Source organism: Rattus norvegicus, chromosome 4 (assembly GCF_021556685.1).
Source record: "Rattus norvegicus strain SHRSP/BbbUtx chromosome 4, alternate assembly SHRSP_T2T, whole genome shotgun sequence".
Classification (NCBI taxonomy): domain Eukaryota; kingdom Metazoa; phylum Chordata; class Mammalia; order Rodentia; family Muridae; genus Rattus; species Rattus norvegicus.
Window position 1 is genome coordinate 84,356,236 of NC_141537.1, and position 19,862 is coordinate 84,376,097.

At 47.4% G+C, this 19,862-nt stretch overlaps 1 protein-coding gene and 1 long non-coding RNA gene across 11 annotated transcripts in view; one reads left to right on the forward strand and one right to left on the reverse strand.

The window, feature by feature from the left end:
- The window catches only part of Chn2 (chimerin 2), a 259,262-nt gene that overhangs the window by 208,530 nt on the left and 30,870 nt on the right, over positions 1 to 19,862 (forward strand). The window contains exon 1 of one of the 7 annotated variants that reach the window (XM_087659497.1): positions 13,026 to 13,346. Coding sequence is in view for 1 of the 3 variants with exons in the window: in XM_087659496.1 (XP_087515622.1) it covers positions 15,410 to 15,412 (3 nt within the window). In the remaining 2 variants the exon portion in view is untranslated. 7 annotated transcript variants of the gene reach the window in all.
- Positions 13,287 to 19,838, reverse strand: LOC102553678 (uncharacterized). Of its 4 annotated transcripts, none has more exons than XR_015686600.1 (5): positions 19,429 to 19,807; positions 18,274 to 18,355; positions 17,231 to 17,302; positions 16,782 to 17,026; positions 13,287 to 14,765 (listed from the first exon to the last, which is right to left on the reverse strand). It is a non-coding gene; the product is annotated as an uncharacterized LOC102553678 (long non-coding RNA). The 4 variants fall into 4 exon arrangements; XR_015686602.1 differs by having other exon boundaries at positions 17,999 to 18,355; positions 19,429 to 19,775; XR_015686601.1 differs by having other exon boundaries at positions 17,623 to 18,355; positions 19,429 to 19,774.

Sequence of the window (19,862 nt, forward strand, 5' to 3'; positions counted from 1 at the left end):
CCCTTGTTTTCCACAAGAGAAATTGATCTCTGATTTCTGCTCTTCATAATTATAGAGGACGAATGCTCTTTGAAGCCCCCAAAGTTGTTGTTTGTTGTAGTAAATGAATAGAGTTTGTCGTCTGTCAGATGAATAGTGTGGGCATTATTTGTTACTTTTAGCACCAGGAGAAGCAACAGTGACTTCCTCAAACTTTTCGTTCATTCATTCATATGGCCGGGGGCATTTGGGAAACAGTGGAGATTAACTGAGCCTAACGAAGGGAGACCCCACAATGGGATGATAATGGTGTCCTGGAAGCCTTAGCCAGCTAGGTGGGGGCACACAGACACACCCCTCCCCTCCCTGTTGGCTGATCAGAGTTGACAGTGAGACCAGGTCTATCCAGACTGCATCTTTACACCAGGGGGTTCCAATTTAAAATCCACTTGGTTCCTACATTTAGACTAAAGTGCAATCTCATCGCTTCCTCTGACCAGTTTGGAGTTACTTTCTCATTGGTGTTGCCACCTTGCATGTCCCCAAATCCTGCCTGTCCTCACACCCTTTGCCCAATATGCCTCCCAACTCCAACAGGCCTTGAAATCTCCTTCATAAAGTGCCTCAGTCAGGAGGGGTTCCATGTGTGGGGATACGATAGGGCTGACAGAAGTACCCAGATAACCGCTCTACATAAAAGGTTCAAAACATGCTCTGGAGACTTAGTGGCAAAGCAGTTAACGCCTTATCGGCGATGAGATGTTCGGGGATAGTTCAAAGGGGAGGTGACATTTGACCTGCATTATTGAGGAAAGGGAAGTTGCTTTGAGGCAAAATAAAGCCAAGAGATGCCAGGCAGAGAGCCAGGAGCAGAGACGAGGGACTTCAGGTGGGGCCGTTGGAGTGAAGCAGGAGGAACAGCGTGCACCGGGTGAGGTAAATGTTCACAGTGCTAGCTGCCACCTCACAGCCACAGAACTTCCGGTGCCAACCAAGAACAGCTAGCAGACCAGGAAGTCCGGAGATGAAATGCACGCGTGGCTTGAGATCGTGAGGTGTTGAGTAAAAAATGGGGGTGGGGGGTTGTTGTAGAGTGTGGTGAAGGAGTTTCCTACCATGTTCTAGCCAGTGAGCCCTCAGTCATCAGTACCTCAGTCAGGATGGGCTAGGCCAGGTCACATTAAAGAAATCCCAATGGTAACTGGGGTCTTAAAGCACCAGCCAGTTATTTCTTACCCATGTCCCATGCCCGTCATGGGATGACAGTTGGGCTTTGCCTGGTATTGCGTTCTTTCTGTGACCTGTCCTCAAAGTGACACCAGTCTGTGATGTGCCGCTGGACACAACTGAGACGCTTCCCCTGTGGGCAGCCAGAGGGGGACCTGGGGTGCAGCTTTCACCTGTACCCATGATGAAGATACCCCACCCGAGTGCACACCACCACTGTGATGTCGCTAAACTCTCAGTTCCAGAAAGCCGCCGAGAGCGCTGTCAGGAGCGATGGCTCAGCAGGTCAAGGCAGCTGCCACCAAGTCTGACGGCCAGGCTCCATTGTAGAGGGAGAGGAAAGTTGACCTCTCACCTCCACACGTGTACCCCTGCATGCCGCAGCGTGGTTTTGGAGATCAGAGGACAACTTGTAGCAGTCTCTCTTTCCACCACGTGGATTACGGGTTCAAACTAGATTGTCAGGCTTGGTGGCAAGCACCTTGACCCCACTGAGCCATCTTACCACCCTCCCCACCCCCCCCAATTGTTTTTTAATTTCCTGGGAGTTTAATGGGAAAACAATTCATTTTACAAAATAAATGTTCACCTACCAAAGTTTAATGTGTGATTAGGAGTTAATAAACACAATACAAACATTACTATAGTACTAATGTTACAGCTTTGAAAAAAAATCATCCGATAAAATTATGGATTCTGGGCTGCAGAGATGGCTCAGCAGTTTAGAGCACTGGCTGTGCTTGCAGAGGGATCAGGTTCAGTCCCAGCACCTTCTCTGTCAGTCACAATTGGCTGAACTCCAGTTCCGGGGTCTCTGAGGCCCTCTTCTGGCCACCATGGGCACTGCATGTGCCAGGTACCCACATACGCCCCATACACATAAGATATAATTGAATTGTTTAAATTAGAGGAGGTTTTCATAGTCTTAGAAGCTACTTAGTCATGTCATGGTTGTGGACACTCAGAAAGGTAGACATTGTTCCCAAGCCACACCCGTCTGTTCTCCAGATAGCCAGATGGGCACCTGAAGCCTGTTCTGACCTATCTGCTGTCTGTGTAGTTTTCCCCGACACTGAGAAAGTATAGGGTTCCAGTTTTCTGGCTGGGGGACAATGGTTCCTGGTCCGTTTTTAGATGTCTGTTCTTTAACGTGGTTTTACAAAGGTCAGACATCCAGGTGGGTAGAATGGCATGAGGAGGAGCCAGGGGTGTGGAACAGAAGAGGGAGGAGTCAACACAATGCATTCTGCTTGAAAGTACAGAAGAAACCTAATACTGTGTATGCTGCTTTAAAAAAAAACTTTAAAAATACCCAGCTGAGTCATGCCTGAAGCCAGCAAGTGACAAGCTAGGGTTGGGGAGAGGTGTCGGATGCTATATTGGCAGTTCTGGGATCCAAACAATGTGTTTTGCTCTGGAGAGAATGGAGGACAAGAACACCACACCTTGCCTGAGGATAGGGGTTCAGCCGAAGCCCACATGAGCCTGCTCTCCTGGTTCTAGTGTACTGTCCCAGTTCAGCCTCCATTCCACGGAATAACGCACCTGCACATCAGAGCCCAGCTACTAAGCTTCAAATTACAACCAAACTTTGAGGTGTCTGAGAGGAGTGTTTGGGAGAAGGAGCCCAGTCTGCAGGTCTGAGGGTAGACTCGAAGCCGAAAAGGTTGGGATGTATCTCAGTGGTACAGCACGTTCATAGCTCACAGGCCCCTGGTTCAATCCCTGATACTGTAAACCGAAATAACAAACCTAACAGTGGCTGTCTCGAGGACAACTCCATCTTCTCCCCGAGCACATCCCGAGTTGGTGTGGTTGTCCACTTAAAATGCTCGCCTTTTTCTCTGTCTAGCACGCGCTTGCTCCACCCAAGGCTTGTCAAATCTTTTTGAATATTTCTTCTGGCCTTGACTTTATCGAGTTCCTCCCCCATCTGCCTCCCTGAATTTATTGTGTCTTCTACCTTGTTCCCAGAACACTTTGAACCCACCTCTCCCAAGTCTGGGAGCAGGAATTGCTACATGATTACTTACTTGGCCCACTATCTTCACTCCTGCAAATATTTGCTCCTTGAAGTGAAGGCCTGAATGTTGATCATCCTTAGTTTCCTGTGCCTGCCATAGTGCCTGGTTCAAGGGGAGAGAATGTGGTTGCCAAATGATATACAGGCACCCAGGTAACAAACTATGGCCTATTTGACCTGCAAGTGTCTGTCTCCCCTCCCCCACCCACCTTTCAGATTTCTAGGTCAGCTGCAGGCCCTACAAATCTGTTCTCACAAGCCCTCCAGGTGCTACTCCAACTGCACGTGTGTTTGTCCAGTGGTTAGGAATGCCTCTGGCTGGAGAGCCCATGGGGAAGTATGACTGAAGCCCGGTGCTGCTCTGAAAGCAGGCTGTACAGGGTGCTCTGTGGCCTACTTCTCCCCTGGGAGTCAGAAGTTCCCAGAAGCATCACCCGGTCTCCCCTACCCACATTCCAGGCCCACTTCTGCTTCATCCAGGCCACAGTGCACAAAAGCCTGGTGGCAGGATATTTTCCAGGATGTTTGAGACTCGCTAGCAGGTTACCCTAGTGTTCTGGGCTGCGGAGTAGCCACATAGAGCATAGAGCCCTGGCTGCAGCACTAGCAGTGGTCATCGTTTTGGGAGTGCAAGGACCCCCTCTACACTGTCCTGAATCAAGTCATACAACCAACCCCACTCCATCCCTCCGGAAGCTAGCCCGTGCACAGCAGAGTTTCAGGTGTCTTCCAGGCAACAAAAGCATCCTAACTTCCTTGGAAGGGTCTCTTTTCTCTCTGTCACTCTCCCCACCACAACCTTCTCTGCAAGCCTCATCTCACACATGGAGGTCAGATTGCTTCCCAGAAGAGGCTCATTCCCTGTCGCTGTAATTATACTCACATGGGCCTAATTGGTTTTAATTGCACTCTGAGGTTGCTCTGGGTTATAGCAGTGTCTCTATCCTCGGAGAGCTCTCTCCCTTTATTTACCGCTTAAATGTGTCAATGGGGGATCAGGAGAAGCGATCGTGAGGAAACTCTTCGTTCTGAAAGAGCAGCTTTCGAAGTGCTTAGCCAGCCTCACCCTGCAGTGCTGGGTTCAAATTCAGTGCAAGGAGAGTGAGTCAAGCCACTGACAAGCTGTGCAGCCCTGGAGAAGTCAAGCCAGCACTCAGGCTGCATGATGCTTAACTGTGAGGTGCTAGCCTCTGTTCACGACTGTGTCTGTTCTCCGCTGCACACACTGATCTACCCGAAATCTCTAAGTAAACCATAGCAACAGCATGATGTCAATCACTCACGTCATCAAAGGCGATTTAAGCATGTTACTATTTTGGATCTGTTAACTTTTTAAAGTCCATGCCTCTGGTGTTAAATGTTGCCAAGTCTGCAGTAATGAAATTTGCACTCCTCCTCGTGCCGCACTCCCCCCAGTCATAGGCTAAGACCATGTGTACTGTACAGTTAAAGCATCGTGGGTCTCTGACCATTTTCAGGTGGTAAGGACTCTAGAACTTACTGATGCTATCTGAACGTCTAAACCGTGAGGCAAGTGGAATGACTAGATAATCGTCTCTAAAGGAATGCCACGGTGGCTCTTCGACACATGGCACCCATCGGACGATTGTCATGTTAGCTGCCTACCTCTGTCCCCTGGAGCTCCAGTGTCCTTCCGCCACCCTGACTCTTTCCGAGGGCATCCTGTATTCCCAGTGCAGTAGTTAGCCCTTGCCAGACACTAGACATAAAGAGTCGTAGCTAAACCCTCATTTTAGAAGTTGAGAATAAAATAGGAACCAAAAACAGTCAGATGGCGGAGATCACAGCAGTGAGGATGGGAGCACGTGGAAAAGGCCGAAGGCGCCAATGGTGAGATCAAAGTGTTTATCAAATGCCCCCTCGCTGGCTTCTCAGTGTCGTACAGTCACTGCACTGTGTAGGAGATTGTGCTTCTGGAGCGGAGGAGGCCCTGGGCCGGGATAAGACCAGAGGCCCTGGCTCCCTTTGCCTATCTCTTTGGCAAAGCTCTGTTTGCATTGATCCAATGACGAATATCAGGATTCCGAGGACAGATGCAATGCCCAGGGGATGAAATTCAACCAGTGCCGGCCACTGGAGCTTTGAACTTGACAGAGATTGCTTCACAAAGACGTCTCTGCTACTTCTGAATTGGATTACACTGGGCCGGGTGGAGCCGGTCTCCAGTGCCCTTTCATGATGGTTCAGGCATCCTCAGGAATCCAGTGGTACCACACATCCCTGTGCCTTGCCAGGCGCCCCAAGAGACCGGAGTTAGCCTCTTCTGGGCTTACAGGCCCCTACAGATTTATCTGTCTATTGGCTGCCTGACTGATGCTGCTCTAATCGTTAGAGCCTAATGTCCTCCTCGAGGTGTGGACATTTATTTCACTCCGTTCCTGTGTGCCACTGATACTCTTTCGTTCCTCTGTCTTCTCCACTGGTTCCCTGTGTTTGGAGGTTTCATTTCCCACAGAAAGGTGAGTATAGCTGCAAGGAAATCAGAGCAAGGTCACGCCCCCTAGCCCTTTGAGGTTTCCGCAGCTCGCTTTCCCAGCACGTGAGACCTCTGGAAGACAGACAGAGGCGCCAGTTGTCTCCAGACACAGCACATCTGGCAGATGGTGTCATGGGGAAGAGAACGAAAGCTACCAGTGTGCAGTCAGTCAGCTCCACAGCACAGACCCCCACCCCCCCGGGATTGCTACTGAGACAGCAGTATACAACCAGACCTGTGGGACATTAGCTCTCAGCCCGTGTCTCATTAATTCCCCTACCTGTGTGCTTGGCTCAGATATCTACACAAGCAAGAGGGAATCTGCTACAAACCCACAAGTGATGGAGAAGCCTCTAGAAACATCCATGTCCTATCATTAGAAACCTGGGACCAAAGAGGCATCAAAAAGAATAGGCTGAGGAGGACAGAGAAGAGGAACAAGAAACAGGAAGGGGAGCCCGCGACCCTGTAGAATACCGTCAGCATGCCACAGGTAGACTCCTGTCTTCCTGGCTGCTGCTCCTCTGTCAATAAAGTATGTCACTCACAGTTGTTCTCATCCCAGACCAGTGACCGCAGTCTGGGTTCCATGGGAGCAAGTTTCCCTTAGCAAACATATACTGGCATCATCTGAGAATTCTTAAGCAGTATGGATGTGTGTTGGCATATGATCATCATTATATAGCGATGGGTTTCATAAAGGGATTCGTCCAAGTACATCACGTACTCCAATTAGATTCACCCCTCCCCCCACGTCAAGTGTTCTAAAGCTTCCTGAGTAATTCTGATGAATGTCTGGGAACCACTGCATTATTAGCTAAGTAAATCCCCACCTACACGCAAAAGAGATCTTGGCAACAAGTCTGGCTTCCTCCGGAGTGAGGAATGCATCAGACTTGATAAAATTAGAAATATGGGTACAAGCTCAGGACCATGCAGGAGTCCCGAGCACACACAGTATGGCATCCCTGTGCCCATGCCTTCCTGGGTCGTATCCAGCTGGACCCGACAGATGTTCCTCACTTCCCTGCTATTGGCAAGGCACCTTGTGGGTTCTGTGCGCAGCTTCCAGTCTTCATGCTCGGACTTTCTGTCTCCCAGACACCATACAGGTGGGGATGTTTCCCAGATGCCGAGGGGGAAATGATCTTAAAAGTTAAGGGCTTTTGCAAGCACAGTGCTGGAGGTTGTAAGGACTCAGGCAGTGGGTGGTGGTGGGGGGTGCCCTTTTCCTGTAAAGCAAAATACAAGCATACTTGGGACTGCATTATTAATTGTACACGAATCGCGTAAAAGCTACAGGTATGGGCTCATGGGCCAGCCCACTTCAATCCCCATTGAGCAGGTTTTCCTCCTTAGCTCCAGCTTTCTCTTCTCCCATGTCTACGGGCTGGATGGTGAACAAACTGAGGTGGTCTGTTGAAGGAGTGTGTCATTGAAAGGTATGAAGCCCTGGATTAAGGTTTCAAGGCTCTGTGCATACAGATGAGTGCTCTGCCATTGCTGAGCCATTACTCTCCCACCACAGACGTGGTCCACTGGGATCGTCTGTCACCGGAGTACTGCTTAGGGATGGACTTGGAAAATGTTTCTCAACTTGACCTCCTGACCAGCTTTATCCTCCCACACCTTAGAGATGTACATGTTGGCCTAATTAACTGGAGGGATCACGTTAGGCAGGATGTTTATTTTCAACATGAATAGAAATTATTGTCCTGGCTTTGGCCCTGCCAGGCTGTGCCAAGTTGGTGCCTGAGTTGTGTGTCTTCTGGGGCAGCACGGCGAATGCCAGCTTGATGTTTCTCAAAGCTGTCAAGTGTGTGAGAAGTTGTTGCTGGCCTCGCTTTCTCCGGGGGTGTGGGTCATAATGGGGAGCTGGAGGAGAACCTGTAATCCAAATGTTACTGTGTGTTTCTCTCTTCAAGGTCAGTAAGGATTTTCTCAAAAGTCATCTTGGCCTCAGAACTTGTTGTTAAGCAACAGCATTTCTTCGGCGGTGTCTTCTTTGGGCAAGACCAATCCCTTACCCTTAAAGGAAGCCAAAGGCTGACAAAGGCACAGGGCAGGGCCATGTGCTTGATGAAGCAGAAAGACACTGGGCTGGGGTTCTAGAAGTCCTGATCGGTGGCACTACTTTGCTCCTAACTTGCTTGAAAACCTCGGGCATACCACTCCACCTTTTACGAAAGGATAGCAATATATAGCCACTTGCCAGGAACAGGAGTCAGGCTTACCTCATTGTGTTAGCGCATGTTATGGGATAACTTCTTCTCTTTATGCTAATAAATCAATGAGGATGGTTTGGTCCTGTTTTCCTGTCCTGTAACCAGAGCCATTTTCATCCCTTGCTGTTCCTGACCAGTCATAACTTGCCGGAATAGAAACATTTAAACTGTCTGTCAATGGTATGTTTCCGAAGAATCAGCTCTTAGTTTACTAAGTCCTTTGCCCAGAAGTCTTTCTTGGCTCTGATGCATGCAGGCAAGTTAAACATATGGGATATGATAAATACATTAGGAATATGATAAAGAACACGACAGCCTCGTGGGGCTCAGCCTCAAGTGAAGCCAAGTGTAAGTCACGTGCACCCAGAAGGGCTTGTGCTGAAAGGGACATGGACGGGAAGGCTTCTTGAAGGGTATGGTGGGAAGTCAGGAGAGGGTAAAGGTGACTAGGGACAGGCAAGGTCAAAGTGCAATATGAGACAAGATAGTAGTGTACTCTGAGAATTTCAAGGTTACAGTTGTGGTCCCTTCTTACTAGGGCTTCATGTGTATACACATATAGACTCAAATTTTAAACTATACTGAGGTGAATTATTTATTTTCTGGATATATATCAGCTGTGAAGATTAGCCAAAAACTAAGAAATAAGTCCTAAAAAGAAGAACCTCCATGTTTGGAGCATCCTAGTGATAAACAGTAATGCCCTGTGTATATTAAAACGCCTGGGCTCCAGACATTTTTGCTAGTCTACGAGCTATCATTAGTGAGGGCAAGGGCTGGATATAATGGCTGTCCAGAGACCAGTACAGAGCCTCACATGTTGGTTGATTTGTCTGTAGACTTATCTGTTGGCTAGCTAAGTGGGTGGGTAGATGCATGGATGGGAGAGACTAGGTGGCTACAAAGCGTCTATAGAAGTATCGGGGCTGGAGAGATGGCTCAGCGGTTAAGAGCGCCCGACTGCTCTTCCAGAGGTCATGAGTTCAATTCCCAGCAACCACATGGTGGCTCACAACCATCTGTAAAGAGATCTGATGCCCTCTTCTGGTGTATCTGAAGACAGCTACAGTGTACTTATATATAATAAATAAAAAAAAAAAAAAGAAGTATCTAGTCTGTACCTATAATAGACTTTATAATATATAATAATGGAATATATATATATATATTCCTGTTGTCCTAGAGCATAAAAATAATTTATATAATCTGAAATATCAGAGCCTCCAGTCAGTTAAACTATTTTCATACTGTATGTAGAACAGTATTTTTCTCATAATAGAATAAAGCTAAACCATTGTGTATGCTTCATCTACACAGAAAAAAATAAAATAAAACTACATTCTACATAAAGTTTCTACTGTCAGTAACATGATACACATTAACCCTTTTTTTAAAAAAGCCATTCATTTGGCATATATCACATAAACAGGAGGGCTCATCCTCAAGGACATTAGCTTTTAATATTGAAGTAGAAAGGATTCACAACAGAACCTACCTCAAATATCATTGCTAAACAACAAACCATAGTATAAAAGAAAAATACTCATTGTTACATGTTCTGTGTAACCTAGACTACACAGAACCCCTCCTATCAATGACCCCAAGTTCTGGGAATACAAGTACACTCACCACACCTTGTTGGTTAATCCCATCTGAATTCATCATTCTTTGGGTACCACTCTTTTCAGTATATACTACTCAGTATATACTACTATTTTGCCTTGTGTGAGAAATGTGTTCTTATTCCTCCCTTCATGCCTATAGCACCCTGCCATCAGAACTGTAAGAAGACTCTCCTTTGCTGAGCGGGGGCTCATCTTGAATCATGCTGATCCTGAGAGGGGAGCCTAGGCATCAGCTGGGCCAGTAGAGGGATTCTTCCAGATGAGATGACAGAACCCAAGTTGGGAGACCAGGCAAAGCAGTAGAGTTTGGCATAACAGACAGCAACCAGGTATTTGTGTCCCAAACAGCAGCAGGCACCAAGCTCCCACCACCTACAACTCCCCTCTGAGTCTTGGTCTTTGGACACAGGACTTTGGACTCAGGACATTGGTTTTCTGGACAGACTCAGAGCTAGGGAAGAAAGGACAGTGGCTTCAGATCTTTAAGATGTAGCTTTCAGAGATAAAGACTTCTATGAGAGACTATTTCTTAGCCCTGTCAAGGGGAGGGATGTGAAAATGAGGTGTGTGGGTGCCAGGCCCTTGAGGCAGTGCCCAGAGATCTTGGGGCTTTAGACTCACTGGCACCAGGACACTGACAAGGTCACAATCTGGAATGTTGTATTCAGATGACACCCTGGGCTTTGTCCAACAAGACAACATGGCAAGTCAGCAGGGCCCACGAGATCCAGAAGGAACCTGACTTAGCAACCTGCCCATTACTGTGATAAAACACCATGACCAAAGCAGCTTGTGGAGGAGAGGGTATATTTCAGCTTCACTTCTATCTCACACTCCGTCACTGAGGGAAGACAGTTCAGGAACTCAAATAGGGCAGGAATCAGGAGGCAGAAACTGATACAGAGGCCATGGAGGAGTGCTGCTTACTGGCTTGCACTCGATGGCTTGCTCAACCTGCTCTCTTATAGACTCTAGGACCACCTGCCCAGGGCTGTCACCACCCACAATGGGCCATGCCTTCCTCCATCAATCACTAAGAGATACTCCCAAAGTGCCCCCAACAGGATTTTCTGGCAGGTCAAATCTGGCAGGACTGGTTTCTCAATTAAAGGTCTTTCTTCCCAAATGACTCATCTTATGACAAATTGACAGAAAACTAACTAGCACAGTGCCCAAGTTCTTCTGGAGCACAACCTGGCATGGACTAGCACCGGTGATACACCCTGCCTGGGATTAACAGGACTGAAGGGCTGTGATGTATGGAGATAATTCTGTCAGGGACCTACTTGGGTGAGAAAATGAGGCACAAAGAGATGAGACACTTGGTACAATTTTTCCACCAGGGGAGTAAAAGCTGAGGCTGAAATCACGATCCGGTCAGCCTAGCTTCAGTCTCTGCTGCTAACAAGAAAATCTTAGCAAAGGAGCCCTTCACTAGTTCAGAGTTTACAACATCTCAGTCACGACTGCTTTTACTCTGCATGTGTGTGTGTGTGCATGTGGGTGCATATACGTGAGTATGTGTGGTGTGTGTGTGTGTGTGTGTGTATGTGAGTGTGTGTGCATGTTCATGTGCATGCAAGTGCATGTGTGCATGTACATGCAAGTGTGTGTATGTACCCATGAGGGTGTGTGCGTGTGTGTGTGTGTGTGTGTGTGTGTGTGTGTGTGTGTGTGTGTGTCAAAGGACAACCTTGGGTGTCAGTCCTGGCTTTCTACTCTGACAGGCCTCTTTTTTGATGCTCACCACTGTATAGTCCAGGCTAGCTGACCTTCAAGCTTTTATGAATTCTCCTCTCTCTGCCTCTTATTCCATGAGAGCACTGAGATTACAGGTGTGTGCTGCACACCTGATTGTATGTGGGTTCTTTGGACTCACACTAGTGTCCTCCGCTTTGCACTGTAGGCTGTTACCAAGCAGCTACTAAGCGTCTCCTAGCCCTTAAGACCTTCATTTCTCCGTAGTGCTAGTGGCTAACACATCACCTGCTGTCTTTACCCTCTGCTCACTGACAACCCTCTCCCTTGTTCACTTGCCTAACTCTGTGCTTGATAAACTACTTTCTACTTTAGAAAGATTGGCCGAAGAAGAGAAGGGACAAGTTTATCCAAGAATAGTTTTCTTGCCTTAAAAAAAGGGCCAAGGTCAAAGTAACGTGTAGTCCTTTCAGAATGAGCTGTCTTGCCCTGGAAGCGTCGGCCTTGTATGTTGGTGTGACACGTGCTCTTCCCAGAGCAGCCAAGGCAGTGGCTATGCAACATTACCACATTCTGACTCCCCTGGGGGAAAAGACGGGACAAGCAAGGCCACAGACCTGGTGTTATGCTGCTTTTACCAAATAGTAGAGTCTGAAAATCCCAGTCTCCACCCACTACAGAGGCCAGAGTGAGCTGAAATTCTACGTGGAATGCACAAGTCTCTGTGTGCAGCTCAGAATACTGAGTCCTCTGTAGTGGGTGAGGCTGGGCTGTGCAGCTGGGAGTGGCATCAAAGGCTGTTTTGTTTGGGTGATTGTTCACTGTACAAAGCACAGTGGGGATCGGAGATGCTTTTATTTGTGACAAAATGAAAAACTATTTAACAAGCATCTCTGTCATTCGAATCTGGGACTGTACACACACACAGAAACCAGTGGGTTACCTTCCATGTTTTTCCCCTGTAGACAAAGACAGACAGACTCCACCTGCAGAGCAAAGAGCACGTTCTATTGAACACCCAGAGCTCTGTCAGACACATCTGCAGTGGTGCTCTGAAAATTGCGGTTCCTTAGCCACCAAAAAAAAAAAAAAAAAAAAAGAGAGAGAGAGAGAGAAGAAAGAAAGAAAGAAAATAAAAAAATGCAATTTGGTAATTGTATAGCTTACCAGAAGAAATTTATCTGGCTCAACTAAGTCACAGTGACAGGGAGGGAGCAAGAATCAGAGGAGGATACCTGGGTTCTACTTTGTAATAAAACCCAAAAGGCAATCAGTCTTTTGGCCAGCGGTGAGGAGTCACGTGACAACACAAACCTACAAAGCAGAGGAGACAAATATGTAACATGAGGAGGACAGAGAACAAGGGGACAACAGCAGCTGGGCCTGCCTGGCAGCTGCTCCCCCTCAGACACATGGTTTGCTTGTAGTTTAGCTTTTGCATCATCGTCCCTAACAGTTTGTGACACGCCTTTGAGGAGCTTCAGTGGCAGTGTTCCATTTCCCTAAGACAAGCTTCAGTAGGCTCGGCGCTGGAGACATTTGGCTAAGATGATTAAAGATCTCCTTCAAGGACAGGCTCTGATATAAAGGGCATTGCTTTCCACCCAACTGCTCCCCAAGTCAACTGTCCACTGAAATGTGTGAGCTGTTGAGTGTACTCTTGTCCTTTGTCCGCAGTGTGGGGTATCCTTGTTCCCTCATCAAAATGTCTAGGTAACATCAATTGTTAGCCAACATCTCTGACACTGGTCATAGCTGGACAGCTCATGTAGAAGAGACATCAACTGCAGCATTGTATCAGCCATCCAACCGTTATCCGCGGCTGTGAGGTTCTCAGGCCTGTGAGGAGTCTGCATGGCCCTGCATGGTGATGAATGCTGTGCTCAGTAAAGTGAAGCAACTTCTAGGAGGGGGTCGAAACCCTTCCTTGGGTGCTTGTGTTTCCAAATTGATCCTAGAGGACAATCAGGGTAGCACCTGGGCCTTTGCTCTCAGAGTCAAGGTCTCACTGCCTGGGACCACAAGCCACAGGGCTGGAGACCAGCAGCAGCTCCAGGTCTGAGCTGAGTCAGGTATGAAACCAGACGCTTAGATGCTCGCATCAGAATCGGTATCGTTGAGCTTCAGCTAGGGCACAGGTGGGAAGGGTGCAGGTGCCTACCTCAGCCTCTTGTTCTTCCACAGTTGTGGGGTCAATGTGGGATCAATCTAGCGACTTGGTTGACTTTGATGTCTCCCTCCTCTTTCAGACATAAAATCCACAAGTGAGGAAGCAAGTTGAACAGCCCAGGCAGCTCTTGGGAAGAATAAGAAGGGTTTCCTTCACAGTAGGAGAGAGAGCGCTCAGGGTCCATAGGATCAAACAATCGGGATTAGTAGTGTTGAGGAAAGAAAAAGCACACTTTTGATTCTTGCTCAACAATTTAGGCTGATTTCATTCAGGATCTCTGGTTTTTCACTTGCCTATAGGAATTGGAACTTAACCTTAAAACTCCACATCCAAAATCATCACAGAAATCTCTGAATCTGAAGTCCCTCAACATATACATAGAAGTCCCCATAGCTTCCGGATAATACCTGTATTGTATATAGAAATCACATCTAGTAAGGGTACATTGTTATATTCTTTTTATAGCCATGAAAGGTGTAAAAGATTGCTCCACAGAGAGTAAAATCCAACCAAACACACCTCAGGGGCTTTGGCCTGGGCATTTCCTCTGGGGATGAATGACAGCAGCACATTGCTAAGTGTTCTGGGACCTGGGCAAGCAAGAGTTAGCTCTCGGTTGCTGTGACAAAGTACCTAAGATGAAAAGATCATTTATGCTCACAGTTGCTGAGACCTTGGTTTCTGGTTACATTGTTTCCAGACCTGTCCTGAGGCAGAGCAGCAGGGCGAGAAAGGGCATGGCAGAGCAAAGCTGCTCACGTGGGAGTCAGGATGCAAAGAGAGAGGGAAGAAGCCAGGTCCTAATGTCCCCTTCAGGGACACAATGCCAGAAACCCAACTCTCTCCCCCTAACCATAGGCCTTCAGCACACTCAGTTACAGCAACGGGATTCATGGGTTAGAGCTTTGAGGGCGTGGGCTGCTTCGTGTTCCTTGTGAAGCAACAGTGTACAGGGTACAGAGCGTGCTGCCTCTTTATAGAGTCAGAAGTCATCTTGATACAAGGTGGTGAACTGAAACCACTGCTGAAAAGTGAGTGTATTCAGTTTCCACAAAATACAGCCTTCTTGGGGGCCACGCCAGGGCCCGCAGCCTGCTGGAGTAGAGTCCATAGATGGACCACGGGTTGTTTTCATGTTCCATTTCTAAGTATTGGGGAAAAGAGCTCTCAGGAAAGGAGAGGAGAAATTAGTCCTGGTGTCAGTAGATTGCTCATCTGTAACACTAGGAATGCAGGGATTTCCATGGGAAAGGTCGTCAAGGTTCATGAGCCTCACTCCAAGGACATACAGACCTCACAGCAGAGGCCAGGTCTTTCTGGCCTACAAAGTGAGAATAACAACATCAGTTCCATCTTGATAAGAAGAAAGACCTCAAAATTAGACAGATGATAAGTAGATGAGAGAGAGAGGGGATAAATAGATCTATATTTATTACTTCCAAGATACAGAATGCCATTACTCAAGCCCCAAACCTACCTAGTCTTATTCCTTAGACCTCCTGACTCTGGGCCTGACCTACACAAGGTCCCCACCCCCATTTCCAGTGCTTCCTTTTTACAATGACAGTAATTAGACACAACAATCCAGAAGGAACCCCAAAGATCCCAGATCCTGGATTTTATATCGGTGTTTGAAAGTGACGGTCATAAGCCTCCGTGCGGTCTCCTCACCTTCAGAGAGTTTGTCTGTGAACATCGGTATGAGTAAGATGCAGTGGGGCACTGGGTAAGTTGCAGCGAGGACCTTCTTGGTGGCCGGTAACCTGACATGGCCTTTAATTGTGATGGAGAGTGTGCGGAGAGGCTGAGCTCACAAAGCCAGCCGGCTTGGGGGGTGCTCATGATTTATAACTTCAAAACCACACTGCTAGGTGTATGGTTGGTTATCCTCCAGGTAACATCAGGGAAGTGGTGAGAGGAAAGGCTGGGCAGGTGGCAGGGGCCAGACCACCCCTGTAAGAAACTATGGTATGGATTTTTGCTTTTTCTCTTAAGGGTCCATAGAGGTTTCCAGGAAGGGGATGAGATGGAGGGACACACGTAGAAACATGATTTGATATTTAAAAAATGTTGACTCCTTTGGAGAGGAACCATTTCTTCAATAGCAATTTTTTTTATCCTTTCGTGTTTTCTAATAGTCGGCATAAGCTGAAGCACTAGAGACGCATGTGAGTGAGGGCTCGCAATTCTAGAAGTGCATTGTTCTCCCTGGGAGATGTCTAAGGCACTGGGCTCTCTCTTCAGAAAGCAGGGTATGATCATTCTGAGGGGGAGCCTTGAGAAGGTGTCGGGGGGGCTTTGTTTACCTGTCCTCCATGTGGTTCTTATTAGATAAGCCCACACGCTGAGTGAAAAGCATAAGTCAGGGGTCCCAGAGCCGGCCACACCAGCATGGTCTGGGGGAGTTAGGGATGCAGATTCCCAGGCCTGGTATTCTTAAAAGTGAACCAGAAAGTGTACCAAGATATCAGAGTGTGTGATTGACTCTCCCAGGGAACCCTATAGCTGTGAGGAGCACTGTGAGTTTCAGACAGGAGAATTAGGACTTGGATCTCTTTCTGGATCTTGTTCAATAGCTCTGTGATAAGGGACCACATGAGTTTCTTCTCCCCCTCCACAAAAGAAAGTTTTAGAATGAACGTCAAGTGTAGCTCAGATACAAAGAGCTTACCATGTATTCACATGACTAACAGACATGCAATATAGTAAAAATATTGTTATTTAACAGAACTAAACTGTAATTATAGAAAATGCTAAAATATAGAAGAAACTAGAGGCCTGGGACAATTCTCCACTGAGAGATACTGTTGCTTATCCATTTTTTTTTTTTTGGTCCCTTTCATTTACTAAAATGAGGAACATGCCTGCCTCTGGTGCAGCAGACTGTGACTCCCCTAATAATCTTTGAGGGTGGATTCTCTCGCCTGAGGTGACTCTGACCTCTTTGTTTAGTGTGTTTGTCATAACACATTACATGGGTGGATCCCCTCACCTGAGGTGACTCTGACCTCTTTGGTTAGTGTGTAATAACACATTACCTGTTATATAATGTTGCTTATACACATACACACATACACATGCACACATACACATGCACACATACACATGCACACATACACATGCACACACATGTACACATACATACACAACACACACACACACACACACACACACACACACACACATGTCTATTTAAATCTTTGTCTTTAGAACTGCCTAGGAGAATTCTGGAAATAGAATCACTGGTTCCATTCAAACCTTTAATAAGGTCATCCACCATTTTCCCCCAGACATACTCTAATTACCACAAACACCAGTAAGATACTATGGACCTCACCTTGTGTTTCCTGGCCAGCATGTGTAATCTGGAGCTTCATTTCCTGCACTGCCCAGAGGCAGCAAGAGCAGTAGAGTCAGACTAGTGATTGTGGACAGATGTAGCTTGGGTTGCAGAGGAGTCTCGGACACTAGCAAAGAAGTGTAAAGGGCCCAGGAGTACACACGTTGGGGCTGGAAACAAGGGACCGATGGGCGCTCTTCATCAGGCCTCTTTAAAATGCATCACCAGGACATACTCAGGGTCTGTAGGAAAATAATAAGCTAATGGTAATCAGAAATCTTCAGGTAAGGCAGAAAGAGGCTCATGGCTGCTGGAGACTGAGAGGTGGGTTGGTCAGAAGTAAGTGGGGAAGCAGCCAGTGATCTCATAAACTTCTAAGGTCCTCACTTTCTCTGCAAAGCTGAGCACCCCAAATGGCTGGTCCCCACATCGTTTTAGCTACTTACCCATCCTCTCTTCTTCATCTGACAACATCCCATTGCTTCCTTGTTACTGGACACCTGCCTAGATGCAAGATCCTGAACATGGAGAAAAAGAACAGAATCTAAACATGGGATTCCAGCCCTCATTGTGTGTGTGTGTGTGTGTGTGTGTGTGTGTGTGTGTGTGTGTTTCGTATTCGTCATGTATTTATAGCTGCACCTCATTGCCTAAGGTAGAAGCTTCTTCTAAAAGGGCATGGGGAGGGCAAAAGCTCCTCCATACCATATGCCAGTCTGCTTATGCTAAAGCGGTCAAATGGTAATCTTGTTATATGTATTTAATACAATAAAAAGTAAAATTCCGTCTTTGGTGGAAGGGGAAGCCTAGATTTCCTTAGGTATAACAGACTGCCCACCTGCCAGATGTGAGACCTTGGGATTTAAGCTCATTGTTTTCGTGTCTGTAGACTGGAAGGGACAGTGCTGCACTGTAGGCTCATAAATCTGTAGTGAATTCAAACATGAAATGTATCTAGCACAGGACCTGGCATGTAGTAAGCACATTTAACTGTTTATGGTATTAACTATTAATGTAAGCCAGGCAAGCCCCTCAGGAGGCAGGCCAGGCAGTATTCAGCAAAGTCCTTCAGGGAACAGAACACAGTGGGGGTTTCTTCAGGCATCCAGTAGAGAACACAGCTTATGCCACACAGCACAGCCCCTCAGGACAAAGACTGAGCTGGCCCAAATGTCAGCATTCCAGGGAGAGACCCAGGTTTGAGTAGAGCATACCAAGAAAGCGCCTGGTCTCTGTATAGGCAAGAGTACATGGGGCGATTTGTGTCAGCATCTAGTGTGTGTTGAGGACAGTGCCTTGGAGGACGTAAGGGCTGAGGAGCTTCCTGTGATGTGCACAGAAAGAGCCCTGTGGGGTTTGGGGGGGGCGGAGTGCCAGGAGGGTTCAAGGAGATTCTTGTAAGCATTTGTCTGTAGTAAGAGGGTGACTGGGTTGTCTCTGAAGCTGCCATTCTCCTGGGAAGCTGCTGCTCCCTGCAAAGAGGGCTCACAGAAGGACTGTGTGTGGTGCCTGTCTGCGGCTGAAGGCATCCTGTGTTTGGGTAAAGGCTCTGGAAACTGAAGAAGAAGTCACTGTCATGAATAGAAATGAAAAAATGCTGGTTACAAGTAATGACACCCACACAAGAGAACGAATTAAATCTTATATTCAAGCAGCAGTACACCACAGGGAGGAGATGCTCTTCTGCCCACTTACCATCTAAAGGGTTATTTAATCTGATCCTCACATGGTTTAACCAGACACACTTTGCCTGTCCCACACTGAAGAACTAGCTCTTGCACCCAAAGGTCTCGGTTCATTTCCTAGCAATGGAGGTTTGAGAAAAGATCTTTGTCTTTAGCCTCCAAGTGTTTCCCTTGCCTGGAAACACTTGTAAGGTATACCAAGGCTACATTCAGCTCCTTTGGGGACAAGTGAACTTTAGGACCAGATCAAGGAAAGGAGCCATTAGGAGAGAACAGTCTTGGGTGGTCCTGGCCCTCAGTAGCTGGGTAGATGGGCAGTGACTGTCTTAAAATGAATTCGAGATCATGCGGGACATGGTGTCCCCCTTTCTCTAGACTCCGGCTTCCTCCATGCCCTATGGCTTTATTTGTCTCTGGCTGCTGTAACAAGGAATTCCATTAGAGACTTGCAGGGAGAGCCAAAGGTGACCAGGGCACAGGGGCATTTCCTGAGTTCTTGGTCTAATGGGGGTCAGAGCGGTCACTGATCCCTCTAATACAAGGCAGTGATAAATACAGTGCAGAATGGGACCTCGGAAAGCAGATGGCTCCTCCAGTGGGAGGTCCAGGAGTTAGAGGCTTTGAGTTAGAATTGAACGTTGGCGTGTTTAAGTATGGTAGACTCTCAAGGAGAGCACAAGCTACCACACGGAGAAGCTGAATATGCCGGAGAAGAGATTTTTCTAGAATCTGTGGGGGAAGAGTAGATGAGCTGCAAAAGCTCACAATGCCAGCACATGCTTCAGCGTGGAGAAGCCCGGCTTTTTCTGAACACAGGGAAGGGAAGGCAGGGAGTGTTGAGCAGAATGATAGGAAGAGGCAGAGTTAGCATCTGAGGTAGAGTATTTGGGGATGTGGATACAAGACAAGGCAGAGTACCATATCCCAGAGCTCAGGGGCTGCAAGCTTTCCACTCTCACCTTGATTCTGCTACTGACGTGAGATGTGTGTCCTTCAGCAAATTGTTACCTCTCGGCGCCTCAGTATTTTTGTCCAGAAAATGGGCATATATACCTCAGCTCTCATATCCATATGCTGGAGATTAAATGAGTAAATGAACCTAAAGTTCCTGTGTGTGACAAAAACATCGGCTGCTGTTTCAGTTACAAGGCAGCCAGGTGAATGGGAGAATGGACTCATGAACCAAGCTGAAATGATGGGGCGCAGAAGCAGAGACTCACACAGGGAAAGGACTGGTCTCATGAATCACCACAGGGCAGCTCGGAGGGGCCCTGCTGTGACCCCAGGCCAGGTCTCATCCTACACAGGATAACATTCTAGAATCATCCATTGTTCTACTCCTCTAGCTGTCCACATTCTCCTGGCTTTCTAGATCCTAAAGTATTGATTCTAC